This window comes from Empidonax traillii, unplaced genomic scaffold, assembly GCF_003031625.1.
Source record: "Empidonax traillii isolate 1590-97213 ecotype Southwest subspecies unplaced genomic scaffold, ASM303162v1 scaffold26:size2357266, whole genome shotgun sequence".
NCBI lineage: Eukaryota > Metazoa > Chordata > Aves > Passeriformes > Tyrannidae > Empidonax > Empidonax traillii.
Genome location: NW_020955219.1, coordinates 1,002,101 through 1,018,622, shown reverse-complemented (window position 1 = coordinate 1,018,622; position 16,522 = coordinate 1,002,101). Strand labels below are relative to the sequence as shown.

At 59.8% G+C, this 16,522-nt stretch overlaps 1 protein-coding gene across 2 annotated transcripts; it reads right to left on the bottom strand.

Moving 5' to 3' along the window:
- Positions 1–448: 448 nt before the first annotated feature.
- TESK1 (testis associated actin remodelling kinase 1) lies at positions 449–12,414 on the bottom strand. Of its 2 annotated transcripts, none has more exons than XM_027906645.1 (10): positions 12,156–12,414; positions 5,130–5,251; positions 4,943–4,991; positions 4,580–4,726; positions 4,332–4,414; positions 3,879–3,969; positions 3,565–3,648; positions 3,003–3,092; positions 2,689–2,836; positions 449–2,452 (listed from the first exon to the last, which is right to left on the bottom strand). In XM_027906645.1, exons 1-10 carry the CDS (start codon positions 12,372–12,374, stop codon positions 1,413–1,415), a joined length of 2,073 nt encoding a protein of 690 aa, XP_027762446.1. In that variant the 5' UTR covers positions 12,375–12,414; the 3' UTR covers positions 449–1,412. The 2 variants fall into 2 exon arrangements, with proteins under 2 accessions (XP_027762446.1, XP_027762455.1); XM_027906654.1 differs by having other exon boundaries at positions 449–1,957; positions 12,156–12,258.
- Between the last annotated feature and the right edge of the window lie 4,108 nt (positions 12,415–16,522).

Genomic DNA, 16,522 nt, shown 5'->3' with positions numbered 1-16,522 from the left:
CAATCAGGCGAAAATGCCCTCTGTTTACAATGGGGCCATATATAGTTGATTAATTGCTATGTTAATTAGCTTGCTTGAAGAGCAAAAGGGTGTCAAAGACAAGCTTTTTGGTAGTGGCACTTGTCACTCCTTAGTCTTGTCCGCTGGCTGAACCCATTTTGTAGCAATAAAGAGACACAGTTCTTCTGCTCTTTGCTTTCTTGTGTACCACTGAAAACACGGACTCAAGGGAATGAACTCAAAGAACCTAAATAATAAATGGGAATTTGACCAAAGCCATTTCAACTGCGACAGGCACCTAAGGGGCGCTGAGATCTTGGGCTAAGCCAGGCTGGCTTGCAGTCCCTGAAAAGTTTCCCAGAAGCCCCCTAGAGCAACCATTTGGGACTGGGATCTCTTCCACATCTGATTCTGATGTGCATCCAAGTGACACAAGCAGCAGCCTGAGTTGTTGGGACATTCAACCTTTATTGAACACTTTAAATAAGCTGGGTATATATTACTAGCAATTATTAATAATAATAAAAAACACAAGAGTTCTGCATTCACCAGTGCATTATGCAGGAGGGAGGAAAGCCGGCTCCCACCCTTGCCGGGGGCCTGGCAGCCTGGCCGTGCTGCCCACTGGCCCCATCCCCATGATGCCAGGATGGCACCTGGCCCCTCTGCCAGCACCCTGCCCCCAAACCTGTGCGGCAGGGGGTTGCGAGGCATTGTGCTGGCTCAGCACCCAGCCCTCAGCATTGGGCCGGCAGGGACAACCCCAGTGTTGGCAATCCTCCCCATGCACTGCCCATGGGCATTGCCCCTCTCCCGGCCCCCTGCCCACCTCTCCCCATGTCAGGGACTGGCTGTGCTCCCCATGCATCTGGACACACATGGGTACACCCACCAGCCCCACAGGATCCCCAAATACACACATAACACACGCTGACCTCTCTACCCCAACCCAGTCCCGCTCACCCACGGGGGTCCAGGGGACTCCCAGTTCTCCTGGAGGAGCAGACTCATTGTACATCCCTCTGCAAGAGCAGGTGGAGGAGTGAGCCCTTGGGGAAAGGGGGTCCTGGATCCAGGGCTTGAGCCCTGGGGCCCCGCGGGGGACCAGCCCTGCCGCTTGGGACAGTGCTTGGGTCAGGGGTGTTATTGCACTTCAGTCCCCAGAAGAGACCCAGCCCACCCCTAGGGCTTCCTGCAGAGCCCCAAGGCTGATCCTGGTGTGATGGGTGCCCAAGCACCTGGGCAGCTCTGTGGCAGCCACAGCACATGGCACAGTGGCCACTGCTGGCCACCAAGCATTGTGCGAGGACAGACCGTGGGGACGTGCCAGGCTCCTGCACTGCCCAGTGCTGTGGCTGCAGAGGGGTGTGAAGGGCAGCTGGATGCAGCCTCACTCCCCAGGATCCCCATGACTATGACTGTGCCTCTGGCAGCTTCAGCCTGGGCTCAGCCAGCACTGGCCCTGGGGCTTTCTGGTGTTGGCCCCTGTCATGGCAGAGGAGGCTCTTGGCCTCACAGTTGAGGTTCTGGTAGCAGGGCGGGCTAGGAGCTGGCTGGTGGCAGATGGAGGCAAAGTTGAAGCTGAAGGGACTCACGCAGCAGCCAGGGCAGGGCAGCACCTCATCCTGCTCTGCCACAGCACCAGAGCTGTGCCCAGGCAACATGGCCGAGCGCTCCGTTCGCTCCAGCGTCACCCCATAGGTGCTCAGCTTAGAGAAGCCATGCTCCAGCCCGCTGCCCCAAGCCAGAGGTTTGCTGACCATCACGTGGTTGTTGTTGATGAGGAGCCTGCTGGGGGACTGCGTCTCCGTTTGCCAGGACTGGGTGCCCAAGGACGCCGTGTGGATGAAGTTGCTGTTGGGAGGCAGCAGAGTGGGCTGCGGCGGCTCAGGGCTGTCAAGGCCACAGTCTATCTGCTCAATTGCCCTGGAGCTGGGGCTGGAGGCTCGTCCCCAAGCTGGGGGAGGAAGGAGGGCGGAGGGCTGGGGGTTGTCAGTGGGAAGGGGGGACACCACATCCAGCGCCAGGCCCCCATGGTGGGGCAGCTCAGGAGAGGCAGGCAGAGACTGGCACTTGCGGGGGCTGGTGGTGGGGGCTGAGAAGTCACACTGCACCTCCACGGCGGGCTCAGGTGTCACGGGGGTGCTGAGCTCGAGTGGGGCGGGGGGCGGCAGGTCAAAGGTGAGCGAGATGACCGACTTGCTCGGCGTATCGAAGAGCTTGATCTTCCCCCCCTTCAGGTCCTCTCGCTGGGAGAAGGGGTTGACACGGGGGGACATCTCCTTGGACCTGGCCCCAGCATTAGGCTCCAGTGGCTGCAGCTGGGCAGGTGATTTGGGGGAGAACACGTCGGACTGGCTGCGGGACAGGCGCTGGTCTGGCTGCAGGTGCTGTGTCCCCAGCTCACGCAGGGGCGACTGCTTGGCATGGCTGGCTGACGTCCTGGCCACTGCTGGGCATGGGCACAGGAATGTGTCATTAGCTGCCAGCAGCTGCCCGTGTAGGGCACTACCGGGTGCTGGGCACACAACCACCCAGGGGTGCGTGCACCCTGAGGAAGGAACAGGGAGCAGTTCCATCCTGCAGACCTCACGCACCCCTGTCTCCTTCCCCTACAGCCTATGGGGACACCTCACACGCCCCCATTTTTGCACCCAGCTATGGCCTGTCCCCGAGGCGCCCACATACCGCGTGTGGCTGAGGTCTCAGGTGTAGGCAGGCTCTCCCCGATGCTGAAGAAGGTGGCCCCGGCACCCTCAGTGCCAAGCTGGTGCTGCAGGATGCTTTCCAGGCACTGCGTGATTTCCAGGAATGAGGGGCGGGAGGTGGGCTCCATCTGTGAACAGGAGAGGTTCCCCATCAGGTAGGTCTGTGCCCTGCCCAACCACCGCAGGGAGCCCTGCACAGCAAAGGCAGCTCCCTGCTCTCCCCGTGAGCAGGCAAGGCAGCCTGTCCTGCCCAGCTGCCCTGGTGGGGAAGGGCCATGGAGGTGGGAATCTCACACTGCAGCAGTGAAAAGCCAGCTGGAGGAAGGCCGCTGGGCAGTCGATTTCCACCATAGTGCGGAAAGTGGTGACGTCCAGACCAAAATCCTGCACGGGGGAAAGGAAGAAGAGTGAAGTTGGGTCCCCTGGGGCACCCCATAGCCCAGGGGACCTGGAACGACCTGGCTCCCATCCCCATGCGGACTGTGTGCCACCCAGGGCTGTGGACCTGGAAGGACCCCAGGTGGGGCACAAAAAGGGAACACTCTGGTGCCACCCCACACTGGGGTAAGGCCGGGGGATGCTGGGACACAGATGCCTCCTGCTCTCTGCCTGAATCCAACCGTCCCCTTCTCCCACCCAGGCTGACTATGGGCTCTAGGACAGGTTACTAGCAGAGACTATCCCTCCACAGGCAGCAAGTGGGACAGAGCAGCCCTGCCCTGACATCTTGGGGCAGCTCCTGCACATAGGGCTCCGCCAAACATAGGAGAATGGCCCCTCCTGTTTGATGAAGTCATCCTAGCCCCAGTGCTGCTGCCCACCACTCCCTCTACCTGTTCCCATCCCACAGAGTCACCTCAGTGCGGGGCAGGTAGTCAGGGTCAGCTGGTACACGAGCGATGGTCTCACACAGGATGATGCCGTATGCAAACACATCAGCCTGCAGAGAGTTGGGAGTCAGGGGAGCGCCCCACAGCCCTGATGTGCTCACCATTCTGCAAAGCCACAGCCCTCCTCTTCCCTGCAGAGCCACACCAGGGGCTCTGCCACCTCACCACCAGAGGGACACCCAGTTCCTTCCCTCTAGGTGTGCAAATGTCCCCAGGGCTGCAAACCACTGGCAGCATAAGCCTGGGTAAAGCCCCATGCAGGGCAGCCACAGAGCCTCACCTTCTCATTGTAGATCTCCCCACGCAGCACCTCGGGTGCCATCCAGTACGGGGAGCCCACCACGGCCAGCGGCTCCTTCTCGCTGCCCTCACTGGGGGACATGGTGGAGTATTAGGGGCTACATCAGTCGCCTGTCTGTCCAGCCTCCTCACACTCCACTGGCACAGCCCAAATCACCATCTCCATCTCCCATCCTGGGCTAACCCTCCACCATGAGCCCCACGAATTCATCTCTCCTCAGCCACACCATCCCCTTCTTCATCCCCTCCTATCCAGCCCCAAATGTGTCCATTTGTCCCACAAATCCCCACTGCTGTGGACCACCCCACCACCCCTTATCCCTGTCCTTTTAGCTGCATCACAAATATCCATCCCTCCTTAGCTCGTGCTACAAGTGGGCTGGAAACCCCCCACTCCAGCGATGGGCCAGATAGGTGGATGCTTCCCACGCACCTGTAGGTGGGGATCTTCTCCGCCAAGCCAAAGTCACCCACTACAGCTGTGTAGCCATTGGCCTCGCAGCGCACCAGGCAGTTCTGGGGGCACAGGAGGACTCCTGTCACACAACTGCACCCGCCCTGCCTCAACAGCCACTGCTCCCAGGATGCCAGGGCACAGCACAGCCTCCTGCTCCCCAGCCAGCCATGGCTGGGGCAGCCACGTGGGTGTGGGACAACAAGGGCAATTGGAGCATCCTGTACCTTGGAGGTGAGGTCTCGGTGGAAGATGCCCTTGGAGTGCAGGTAGCGTAGGCCACAGGCAATGTCGAGGGCCAGCTTGACACGCGTGGACCAGGAGAGGGGCACAGGGCTGTCCAGCAGCTGCTCCAGGTTCCCACCATTGATGTACTGATGGGAAGAGCCAGTCCATTGCATCACTGCATCCCCCCTCCCATAATGCTGGGTGCCCATCTCTCATCCTAATGCATCTTCCAACCACCCCACAGCACAGCCTCCCGGTAGACTTTGCCCGGTACATGTGCCACAGGCCAAGAGTGTGTTCCCATTGTCTCATCCCCACGCTTGCAGGAACCCCAAGATTCATGGCTGTTGCCACACTCTTACCTCTGTCAGTGCGTGCAGCTGTCCCTGGTGCACACACACCCCCATGAACCTGTGAGATAGAGGGGACCTGAGGGTGGCCGCAGCAGGCACCAGCCCCAGCAGCTAATCCAGTGTCAGCAGTAGCTCCAAACCCCCAGGCTAGGGAAAAAGGGGGCAATGGTGCCAGCAGCAGGGAAGCAGGTCCTACCTGAGGATGTTGGGGTGCGAGAGGCGGTTCATCAGCTGCACCTCCCTCAGCATGTTGCCCCGGTTGCTGGTCAGCTTGTTCATCTTCAGCACCATGATCTGCCCCGACTGGCGGTGCCGTACCTGGAGAGAGGTGCAGGGGAGGTTGAGCCCCACGTGCCTCCACAGCCCCTCTGCACCAGACTGCACCCAGCTTCCACCCCAGTCCTAGAGATAGGAGCTAAGCACCCCACACAGCCAAGGCACAGGGCAACCCAGGGACCACTAAGGCTAGGGAGGGCTCTCTCAGCACAGCAGCACCCTGAGGACTCCCAGTACTGATGACACATCCACATCCTTCCCAGGGCACCCTGCTTGTGACACTGCCCTGAGCTCCCAGAAGGACAACAACAGCCCCCATAAGCTGTGACCCCAGGCACGTGCAGGACTGGGGCGTGCCAAGGAGGGCTTTTACGGGTCAGCACCACACAGCCAGATCCCACTAGCATGGGGTGAAGAACAAAGGGGACACACTGCCCGTCCACACCAGCCCCAGGGGTGGCTGACGCTGCCCTAGTGCTTGACACCAGGCTGGCAGGGCACAGCGCTTTGAGGAGCTGTATATTTAGCTGGCCCCAGCCCCATGCTGTCATGCGAGCTGGGGGCCTGGTCCCCCGCCAAGAACAGCAGGTGGAGCGTGGCCAAGCACGGACACCCCGTGCATCTGCAGCTCCCTGGCATGTGCAGGGCAAGGGAAGAGCACGGGATATCCTGACCCAGCACTGCGCTGGGGGGGCCAAACCGGTGCTGAGGGTCCCCTCCTAAGCAGCTGCTGGGGGTGGGATGTGCCCCCACCCTGGAGCAGCAGCTGATCAGGGGGACATCCCAGTGTATCCCAGCTGCCCCCCAGCACACATGGAGTTGTGCACGGAGGCGCAAGCATTCCTCAGCGCTGCCGTCAGCTCCCTGCTCTTCTCCTTTTTAGTCAATGCTGGTTGAGGCTGCTGTGCTGGTGCCAGCCCCTGGCCTGCCTCACAACACCCCTCACCTCAGGGATTGCCTCCACAGGCAAAACACTGGGGACTGACTGGAGGCAGGATCCCCAACACCCCGCATCCTGCTCACAGCCTGGGCCCATCCCAGCAGGGAGCAGCATGCAGGTCCCTCCCGCATGCTGGGTCTGCCAGGGCTCTCTTCCTACACCACACCTGGCATTGCTTCAGGCGGCAGTTGTCCAGGGTGCACACCATGATGGGGATCTATCCACTACCAAATACCCAGGGTATGGGCAGCAGCTCCCCACTACCAAAGGGCTTGGGGAAAATGAGTGCTTTATGAAGATCCCTCTACACTTCTGTGTGCACCAGGTCCAAACCAGCCCTAGGAGGAGTGGAAGAGAGAGGCAGTAGCCATGCCAGTGCCCTGCCACCATCGGCTCATTGAGGGCACTGGAGAGGCTCTGAATAATTCAGCAGGCACCTGCCTGAGGGCACGGTGCTCCAGTTACACCTGCTCACCTCTGCCAGCCCCAGCCAGCCAGCACCCTTGACCCACGGACAGGGGCCACCTGGCAGCAGAGATCAGGATGGACCCCAGAAGAGTGACATTCCAGACAGTTGCCACTGTGGGTCCCCATCCTGGCACCCCACATGCTGCAGGGAGAAGGGAGGGTGCATTTCCCCATGGCTTTTGCTTGCTGAGCACTGGGCATGCTGAGCTCTTGGGCTCAGGGAGAGCATGTCACAGGATGATGGTACAGTGTCTGCCGTGCAGAACACCCAGAGTGCCTCATCAAATGGCACTCCAGGTCCTCCCTGTGCCCACTGCCCCGCCCACCCCATCAATCCCCTGCAGCACCTGGCACTGCTGCCAGCCCCATCCTGGTGCCCCAGGGCTCCTTGGCCACACTTCGATCCAGGGCAAGGGGTACTGCCACCCTACCCCACCACTGCTGTGTTACCACCACCCCATCCCTGACTGTGGAGCAGCTGGGGGCAGCACCAGACACAGAAACCCAGACAGGCTTTGGTGCAGGTTTTAAGGAGGGGGCCTGCCTGACCACAGTGGGGTGGGTAGAGTCTCCCTCAGTTCCTCCAGCTCCCCACGGGAACCAAGGAAGCCAGAGCCCAGACAAAGCCAGCGGGACCCCCAACCCTGCCAAGTCTCTGGCTCTTGGTGCCCAGCAAAACACATCACTCCTGACCCAGCGATCCTGGCGGCAGTGCTTCCTTCCCTTCCCACGCTATGTGGGGCTGGCAGGACTGGCTCGGTCAGTTTGGCTGCCACTGGCAGCTGGCAGACGGCAGGACCCAGCTCCGTGGTGCGGGCAGGCTCATGCCCGCCAGGACGGCTGTGGGTGGCAAGGCTCCCGGCGCCACGCGCCCACGCTGGGAATGCCGTGTGGCACGCACAGCGCTGGCACTTGGTGGCCATGTGCCCTGGGCCTGGCCAGTTCCTCCACAGCAGCAGCGTCCCTGCATCAGGGAGCAGCGTCTGAGTGGGCATCAGCTCAGCCCTGCAAAGCGAGGATGTGCCTGTGGCTTAATCCCTCATTAAAAAGCCACCTGCCATTGGAATAGGCTGGGCGAGGTCTGAGAGCAGCCATGTGGTGTCGGACACCTTAAGACTGGAGGAACAGGGAAGGAAAGGTCTGGTGAAAGCCCCTTCCTCAGGAATTATCCCAGGCATCCCAGGAGCCCCTGGTCAGCACAGCCCTGCCTCGATGTCCTTTTCTGTGACTCCATTCCAAGGGTCATTTATTCCACTCCAGGGGTCACACACCCATGGGACACAACATCCTTGAGGGTGTCCAGTGCCCTGAGCTCATTTGTGAGGCCCTGTCCTGCCATCTTCCCTGCACGCTTCACGGCTCAAGTCTAGCCCATACCCGGGACAGCACCTAAGAAGTTATGTTCCCTTGGCCTTCCCATGGCATGCCACATGCACTGGCCAATTTACCCAGTCTGCCCAGGTGTTAGTACCAGCCCAGTGCCCTGGCTGCCCTCTGGAAGCAGACGTAGCAGAGAAGTGCACAAGCCACAACCCCAGTGAGGAGTAAGTGCCTCACAAAGTGGGTTTCCTCCCTCTCTGACATCCAGGGAAGGCAGTGGGCAGCAGAGCCTCCCTGCGCAGGACCAGGGAGGCGTCCCCTCTTGCCTCTCTCATGCACTCTGGCATGGTGCCCAGGAATCCCAGCACATTCCCCAGAGCTGAGCTCAGCTGGGCAGCCATGCTGGGCTGCAGGGAGAGGACAAGCCACTTTGTCCCCCACCCAGGAAAAAGGCAAGACCTTGCCTCTCACCGACACTCCCTGGCATCCCACACGGCCCATCCATTGGGCACTTCATTGGGTACCACCAAGCCAGGGTGCCGTGGCATGTTGGGTCCCCATCCCATCTGTCACCAGCATGCAGGGCTGGGGGATGGGACGGGCTGGCTGCGGCCCCAGCCTGGGCACAAGGGATCTGAGCTCTTTTAACAGCGGAAATTAGAGTCTTATTTAAAGAGCATGCTAATCAGAGTGAGCAGACGGCCTGCTCCCTCCCCACAGCCGGCACTCCCGTCTAGACATGGGGAAAAGCTTCCCTGGCACCTCCCCACCCAGAGGTCTCAGCAGCCAGAGCCCCCCTGCACCCTGTGCTAGGGACAGGCTGGCACACAGCCCCACTCTTTGCATGTTCCCTTGCTCCCTGCCCCACACAGGCAAGGCACAGTCACATAGGGACACCATCCCGTAATCCCTCACCAACGAGAGTCCTGCAGAGAAAGACGGAATGGCAGGTAAGGAAGCTGCCAATGCCACTGGTAATCCCACAGCTACCTGCAACAGCTGCAGGAGCACCTGGGAATCCCAATAACACAACTGGGTGGGATCGGAAGACCTGCTCATCGTAAGGAAAAGCCAGAATCAGTCAGGACAGACTTCCTCCGAGGAAGTGAAAGAGTCAGTGCACACAGCACCTGCTCCTGGAGAAAGTTTGAGCATCAGCAGCCCCCACCTCCTGTGCTCCCAGGAGCAGCACCATGGGCCCACCAGAAGCCAGGGCAGTGCCGGTGTCGCATCGTGGTGGCAAATTATTGCCAGAGCACACCCCATGACAGAGCAGGAGAGGTGCCAGCAGGTCTCCAGCCAGCCAGCACAACACATTTGCAGTGCCCGGGACTTCTGAGCGGCAATAATGGGGCCAGGGCTGCTCCTGGCCTTGCCACAGCTGCCTGACCTTGGCAAATTCACCTCCTTCCTGCCTGCCTTAGTTTACCCATCTGTGTTGTGCTGCTTCACTCTGCTCCCTAAAACAAGGCAGATGATGGGCATCTAATAAGAGGGAGGGAGTTGTGCTGTTAGTTGCACTGGAAAATTGGGACTAAATAGAAAATCCCAAAGGTTGGAGAAGACGTGAGCAGAGAGGGGTGGGTGTCAGTGATGCCAAAATCCACTCCTGAGTTCTGTTGACGCTGAGAGTTGCTAATCCACACAGACACAGACACACACACACACACACACACACACACACAGAGGGTACCGTGGAAATGGGGTGCTGGGCAGAACATCACCACAGGGCTGCACCTTGGGAAGCAGCATCTCCAAGAGGATATGCAATATCAGGCCATAAGGTGCATATTTGGATGGGTGAAGACCTCTGGATACAGCCCCTAGGATGCTGCCCATAGCTCCTGTGTCTGCTGCAGACAGTACATAGAAAAGTAAGAGAGGGATGTGGGGAAGAGATCCAACAGTGGTTTAAGGGCTGAAGAAAATGCCTGGCACAAATACACCTGGCTCAGCCTGCTCAGTCTATTGGAAGTGGAGAGGTGGCTTCCTGCAATGTCTGTGTATCTGAGAAAATGGGGGGCTAGTGCCTCTGAAGTCACACAGGGAAAGGCAATGAGAACCAGCTGCTCCAGAGGAAAACTGCCTTGCTCTGCAGCACAGTGGGGAACCACGAACAAGCGCCAGCTTCTCATCACTGGTGTCTTCTGTTTGCTCTGGACAGCCTTTCTGAAAAAAGTGCTTGGCTGGAGCAGGATAAGGCTCAGCAGAGGGGCTAGCTTGGGACACAAGGACATGGACACACTGAACCCCTTGGTTTTAATGCTGAGAAGATAGTCAGATACTTCTGCTGGTACCCCAGCACCCTGTCTGGCCCTGGCTCGGCTGCACACCATGGCCCAGCTACCTGCTCAGGGGCAGAGATGTCCAGGTTCCCTCTCTGTCCCTGACGCCCACCAAGGCTGGAATGAGGCAGGACCCAGCAGCCATACAGACGAGGGAGATTCAAGTGCCCACAGCCTTCGAAAGCTACAGTAGGAACAAGGGAGGTGGGAGGAAAATGGGTACTGGGCTGCCCTGCCAAGCTCCATCCTCCTCACAAGCTCAGGTGGCCAAACCCCAGCTCAGATCCCAGGCCTGCCCCACCATCCTGCTGTGCTCTTGGACTCAACCCACTGCACGAGCACAAAGCCCCATCTGGCCCCCTCCTGCTCCTGCTTCCTCGCCATCATGCACACACATCGACTCCTGCTCCTGATACTGCTCCCACCCCTCAACCTCTGCCAGTCCCACAAATCCTACATGCAAGTGGCCACACAAGAACATGACCAACATGTGGGAGAAGGAGCGTTTTGTGGCTCCCACAGAGCCTGGGAAAAAAACAGCAAGGCAAGAAGAGACCATGGCCTGGCTGAGACACGGGAGCATCCATTATTAAAGAGCCGTATCCATGCCTGACATTATTAAATGCCTCCCTCCGCTTGGAAGTGCTGCTGTGTGCTCCAAGCCAGAGATCAATAGCAGGAACCCAGCCAGCAGAGAGGTCATGGCTTAGCGGGGAGCTCCAGGAGGGAGCAGGGAGGAGAGGGACCCCTCTGCACACCTTCCATAGTCCCTTGCAGGACGCCTCTCCAGTGGCTGCAGAAAAGCCAGGTTTCAGGTCTCCCTGACAATGGCAGAGCTGGAGAGGGACCCCAGAGTCCTGCTGGGATGTGGATGCCCAGCTGTGCTGCATGTGTGAGTGTGGTCCCATGCAAAGGACCAGTGCACTGCTGCTTGTGATCCCAGTGACTGTGGTGGGGGGTGGGGGAGGTTGCGCCCAGCCCGAAGCAGCTCTTTGACGGGCATGAAGCCACTGGAAGCCCTGCTTAAAGGTGATCCTTGCTCGATGGCTTAGGGTACCTCAAGTGATGCCGAGGCTGAAAACAACACATGCACACACCTCCTTTCTGACAGGAGAGGTGGCAGTGGCATCCAGGCAAGGCACAGCCCCTCGGCCCGGACAGCACTGCGTGTGGGCTGGCAGGGTACTATCACCAAGCATCTCTGCCACACTGTTGGGACCCTGAGCTCCCCATCAGAACTCATACACCCCCAACCAGAGTGTTGGCCACACACAGGCATCCCCACCCTGACAGTCCCAGAGAGGCTGGAGGACAAAGGCAGCTCTGGGGTCCCAGCCAGGGGCTGATCCTGTGCTGCTCTACACCATCACAGCCCTCTCCCACAGCCGGACACCTTCATGAGGCTCTGGTGGGGCACCCCGCACATCCACCTGCCCAGAGCTGGATGGAGCAGGCCTGGGAATGCCGGACATCACCTTGGAGTGGCTGCGAATGCTGCCTGGATCCCCTGCCACAAGCACACCCAAGGCCCGGCGGGTTCGGGTCTCCAGGTTTTTGACAGCGGTCCCTGGGGCTGTGAATATCGACATCCCACCCGTGACCCGACCACCCTTGCCCCCCCGCCCGCAACCCACGGCGCAGCGCCCCGGCTCAGCCTCCCCGGCTGTAAACAGAGCCGGCGCTCCCCTCCCCCTGCTCGGAGGGATGGAGCCACAACGCCCCGGCCGGGACGGCGCTCCCGGAGGACTCCCTCCCCCAGTCCCCGCCGCACGGCACCGCCTCGCACGCCCCCCGGCCTCGCCCGGCCGCCGGGGCTGCAGGGGGGGCACACAGACCCCCGCCGAGGGCGCGGGCGGGCGCCGCGCTCCCGGGGGATGCCCGATCCCGGCGGGATGCCCCCGCGGACCGCCACCGCCGCTCCCGCCCCGCACACCTTGAAGACCTCGGAGAAGAAGCCGGCCCCTATCTTCTCGCAGTAGAAGTCGTCGATGCGCGCCAGGGTGGAGACGGCGCTGCGCAGCGCCCGGTACGAGGAGGGCCGCAGCCGCCCGCAGCCCGGCCACGGCCCCGCCGCCTCCCCTTCGCCCTCGCTGGGCCGCCGCGGCAGCTTGTCCCATTCCATGTCGATCCCGCCGAGCACCCCCAGCGCCATTCACATCCCAGCCCGGGCGGCCCCGCGGCCGGGGCGCCGCCGCCCTCCCGGCGCCCGCGGCGATGCTACAGGCGGCGGCGGCGGCGGCGGCGGCGGCGGAGTGGGGCGGGCGGCGCGCCGGGGCGCTCCGCGCTCATGGCCCGGCGGCGGCGGCGCCCCCACGACCCCCGGCGCGGCCCGGCGCTGCGCCTACACCGCCCCGATCGCTGGCACCGGCGGGGCGGCGCCGGGGCGGGGACAGCTCTTAACTCCTTGGGACCCGCCGCCCTACCGGAGACAACACCCCTGCCCCGGCGGGCAGAGCCGGGTCCCGCACGCTCAGGTGTCGGCGTCCGCCAGCAGAAGCTCCTGGTCGGTGCCGAGCGGGCATCTCCCTGGCGTCAGGGTGAGCTGTGAGGTCCCGGAGCACGGCTTGGGCAGACCCCATGGACAGAGGGGTCTGACCGTCCCCTGTCTTTGGGTGCGCCCTGCAGGCGTGGGACTCTTCCTGCCCTGGGTCCCACCAGGATGCACAGTGTAAATGCGGGGCTTACTTTCTCCCCTGGGCCCTGCCCGGATGCCCCTTGTAGCTGCGGGGCTCTCTTTGTCCTCATAACACCCAGTCCCTGATGTACAGATAAAAGCCGTGGGGATCTGATCCCATCTCCCCATATATTCGGCCCCACCCCATACAGTGTCGTGAGTCCAGCTCCCCCATACAAGCAGCGTGTGCCGGGATGAACCGCAGTCATCAGGGGCTCGAACAGGCTCATACAGGCTCGTCTCTCTCCACACAGCCTGTGCTGGATGAATGCTGTGGGCGTGGGGCTCTGATTCTCCCTCTGCACTCATTCCATACTGGATGGTGTCCTAATGCTGGTGGGATCTGTCCTCCGGAGCAGGGAAGTGCTCAGTGCTCTCAGTGAAAGCATGCCCGGTGCCAGTTGCAGCCCTTTGCATTTCTCTCGTTCCTGATATCTTCCACTTCTCCCATTTCCTTCTGTTTCCTGCTCGCCTCCCCCCCCCCCCCCCAAGCCTTTTGCCTGCTCTGAGGCTCATCTGTCCCATCCTTTCTGCCCAGGGACTCTCTGCAGCTGGATCTGCCTTTGCTCACTCTCACACATTTTGCTGACACTCTCCTTGGCATCCACCTGACTGTGATGGCCCAGCCCTGCCCCAGTCACCTCCCTGGCCACTGACAAAACCCTGACTCCTCAGCTCCCCCCAAACTGCTCTGCTCCACAGCTCTTTCCTTGTGTGGTAGGACTGGCTCCACATGCCCTGCACCGCTCTAGGTGCTTTCCCTGCTGCCAAAAGCAGCCACATACAGTATATCCATTTTTTGGCCAGTGCTCAACTCCAGGCGCCACCACGCACAGCAAAAACACCATGGACCATGAGCCCTGGGTTTTCCTCCTTGTCCCAGGAGGGAGAATAACCCTGTGGGCTAGAGCAGGAAAACTGAGCCTCTGACTTATTTATAGTGGGAACAGCACCCTGCCCCACCCCACTAGAAATTCATGGTATTTCTACTCTTCCTGTTCTGCAGAAGGGAGTGGGATAGTGGAGAGCAAGTGTCCTACATGTAGGAAGGCAGAGCCTGGCGGCAGGTCTCTGCCAGTCCCAATATCACAGCCATCCCTTGCCTTACCAGTACTGCTTCAGCCTGCCAGGGTGAAGGATGACATGTGCCAGGGAGGCATTGCAGCCATGGGGTTACCATGGTGTGAAAGAGGACACATTTTAGGGCTTCCCAGGCCTCTGCAGCCTGACACAATGACAGGAGCAGCTTCATGGGTGAAAGAAGAGACAAGCATCTCCCTGTGGAGATGGGAGGCTGCAGCCTGTGCCCTCCCAGCCTGGTAGCCATCTGGCTGCTTCTCCTGCCTGCCTGGGCTCAGCCCTGGTACCTGAAAGCTGCTGCACCCACACACCAGTGACCAGCTCCTTAATGGTGTGGGAAGCCACTCAGAGGAGCAAAGCCAGCAGGCCGGGGCAACGAGGAGAGCCTCTCCCTGTCAGTTGAGTGTGGCAGCTCCCTGAGGGTCAAGGCACCACAGCAGAGATGGGGAGTCCTGGTAAGGCATCTTGCAGAGAGAAACTCAGGACCACTGCCTGTTCAGAGCTCCTGCTGCTCACAAGTGACTGGGTTTACATCCAATTAAGTTGTAATGGATAAATTAAAGCCCTGGAGATAGCTCTGACTGTGGAAATTACTGCTGCAGGATTTGCAGTCCCTTCTCTCATCAGCTTTGTTAACTCTACTGTGCTATTTCCACGACGCTCTGCTCCTGCCTGACACAGCAGGGCTGAACTGAGACATGGCTAAAAGTCTCCGGTGCCCCAAATCCCTCCCATGGTGCAGACAAGTACACTCTGGGCAGCTGGATGCAAAGTCAGGCGGGGCTGAGCCTGCAGCAAACCCTGAATTAAGCTCCTCAATCCCTGGTGAGGAAGAACGTAAAGGAGGTCTCCCTGGCTGTGCTCTGCTCACGTGGATCTGCAGGGGGGAGGAGAGGGGGGCTTTGTCCTCTTTGCCCTTCTCCTTCTGGTCTCTGCACTCTTCCTCTCTCATGGGAAGAAGGCTCAGAGATTAATAAACATCTTCACCCTGCCTTCGGGGAGTGGTGCATCACCCAGGCAGAACAGGGATGAGAGCCTTCAAACAGGCTGGGGAGGCTGGAGCTGGAGAAATGCAGGGATGTCCTGTGAGGATCACGGCACACTACAGCTGTGGTGTGGCCAGGCTGTGGGCAGGGCAGGTACGGATGCAAGGGGGTTCCACACAGAAAACCTGGTCCTTACTACACCCCTCCTCTATTCCACACCAGCACCTGTGGTACCACTGTCCTTGCGGGTTGGGATCAGCCAACAGTAACCCATCCTGACCAAAGGCTTATGCTGCTCAGAGCCCTGGAGCCAGAACTGGTGCCATTCCCTCCTCTGCACCCATGTGTGAGAGCCCATCCATACCTGAGGCTCCTTCTCTGCAAATACTCTGAAAAATCAATGACTGCTGTGGGGCTCAGGGGTGGCTGCAGGGGGTATGTGAAGCTATGCCAGAACAGGCACGAGGCTTCATTGCAGGAGGATTTTCTAACCTGGAGGGACTGTGCAAACACAGAGACGGGCAGAACAAAGAGCATCGACTGGCTCAAATATCTCCCTTTGGTGTTTGCCTCCATAATGTGGGTGCAGTCTCCAGGTCCCAGGTGTCCTCTCTCCTCTCCCAGAAAACCTTTGCTCTTTTCCCATGTTAACACACATCACCAGACCGATCTTTGCATCTGCCCACCATGTCCTGCATGTTCCCTCCCTCCTCTATGAGAGGACTGGTCCCTGACAAACATCTCCATGTCTTCCCTGTAAGAAGCAGGAAAGTAGGGGCACAGCAGGGGTTGTTACAACCTGTTAGAAGGCCTGGTCAGTTCGAGGAGCCTGGAGTACATGGGGTAAGGTCTCAGCGCCAGCCTGGTGGTTCCCAACAGCACATAGCACAGGTGATGCAGCAGGACTACATTTCCCAGAGCACTGTGTGCTGCCGAGCCCGGCAGGGCCATGCATGTTCCACACCCAGCACCACGGCTGAAGGCTGCAGCTGCCAGCAGGGTCTGGTAAGGTCCCTGCTGTGCAGGCATATTGCTGTGCCCCTATTCCCCTCCCTGTCGCTCCAGCTGCAAAGCCAATGCAGGGCTGCCTGCAGTGTGAGAGCTGCAAATATTTGTTGTGTCATTAATATTCTTGGAGCGGAGTCAGCACAGCACCTGGCAGCGTTTGTTTGCTGCCTCCTGTTATCTCCTGTGGATGTTTCTCATGCCTGGGTCCCAGTGCCGTGGCATCTATAGAAGCAGTATCCACATGCCATCCCTGTCTCTTGATGGTGGGCCTTGATTTCAGCTCCCAGCTCTGCTTTTCCTCAAAAAAGCCCTAGCACCCATGCCAGGGGGACACTGGTGCCTGAATGCAGCTGTGTGCCTGCTGGAAGTCCCATGGACAGTGATACTGAAAACATAAAGAACACTGCTAAAACGAAACCAGCCACCATCTCTGAAAAGGAGGGGAGGCAGCTCTGGCTGTGCCTGCACTACCTGTGTCCCATGATGACATGACATGAAGCCATGTGAGCATAACTACATAAAAACACAGAATAGTTTGAGTTGATAGGGACC

Excerpts from the sequence above, each read along its gene's own strand:
- TESK1 (XM_027906645.1), bottom strand. The coding sequence starts at position 12,374 with ATGGCGCTGGGGGTGCTCGGCGGGATCGACATGGAATGGGACAAGCTG. Across the intron at positions 4,415-4,579 it reads ACCGAGACCTCACCTCCAAG|AACTGCCTGGTGCGCTGCGA; the intron begins GTACAGGATGCT and ends CTGTGCCCCCAG. Across the intron at positions 3,649-3,878 it reads GGGAGATCTACAATGAGAAG|GCTGATGTGTTTGCATACGG; the intron begins GTGAGGCTCTGT and ends AACTCTCTGCAG.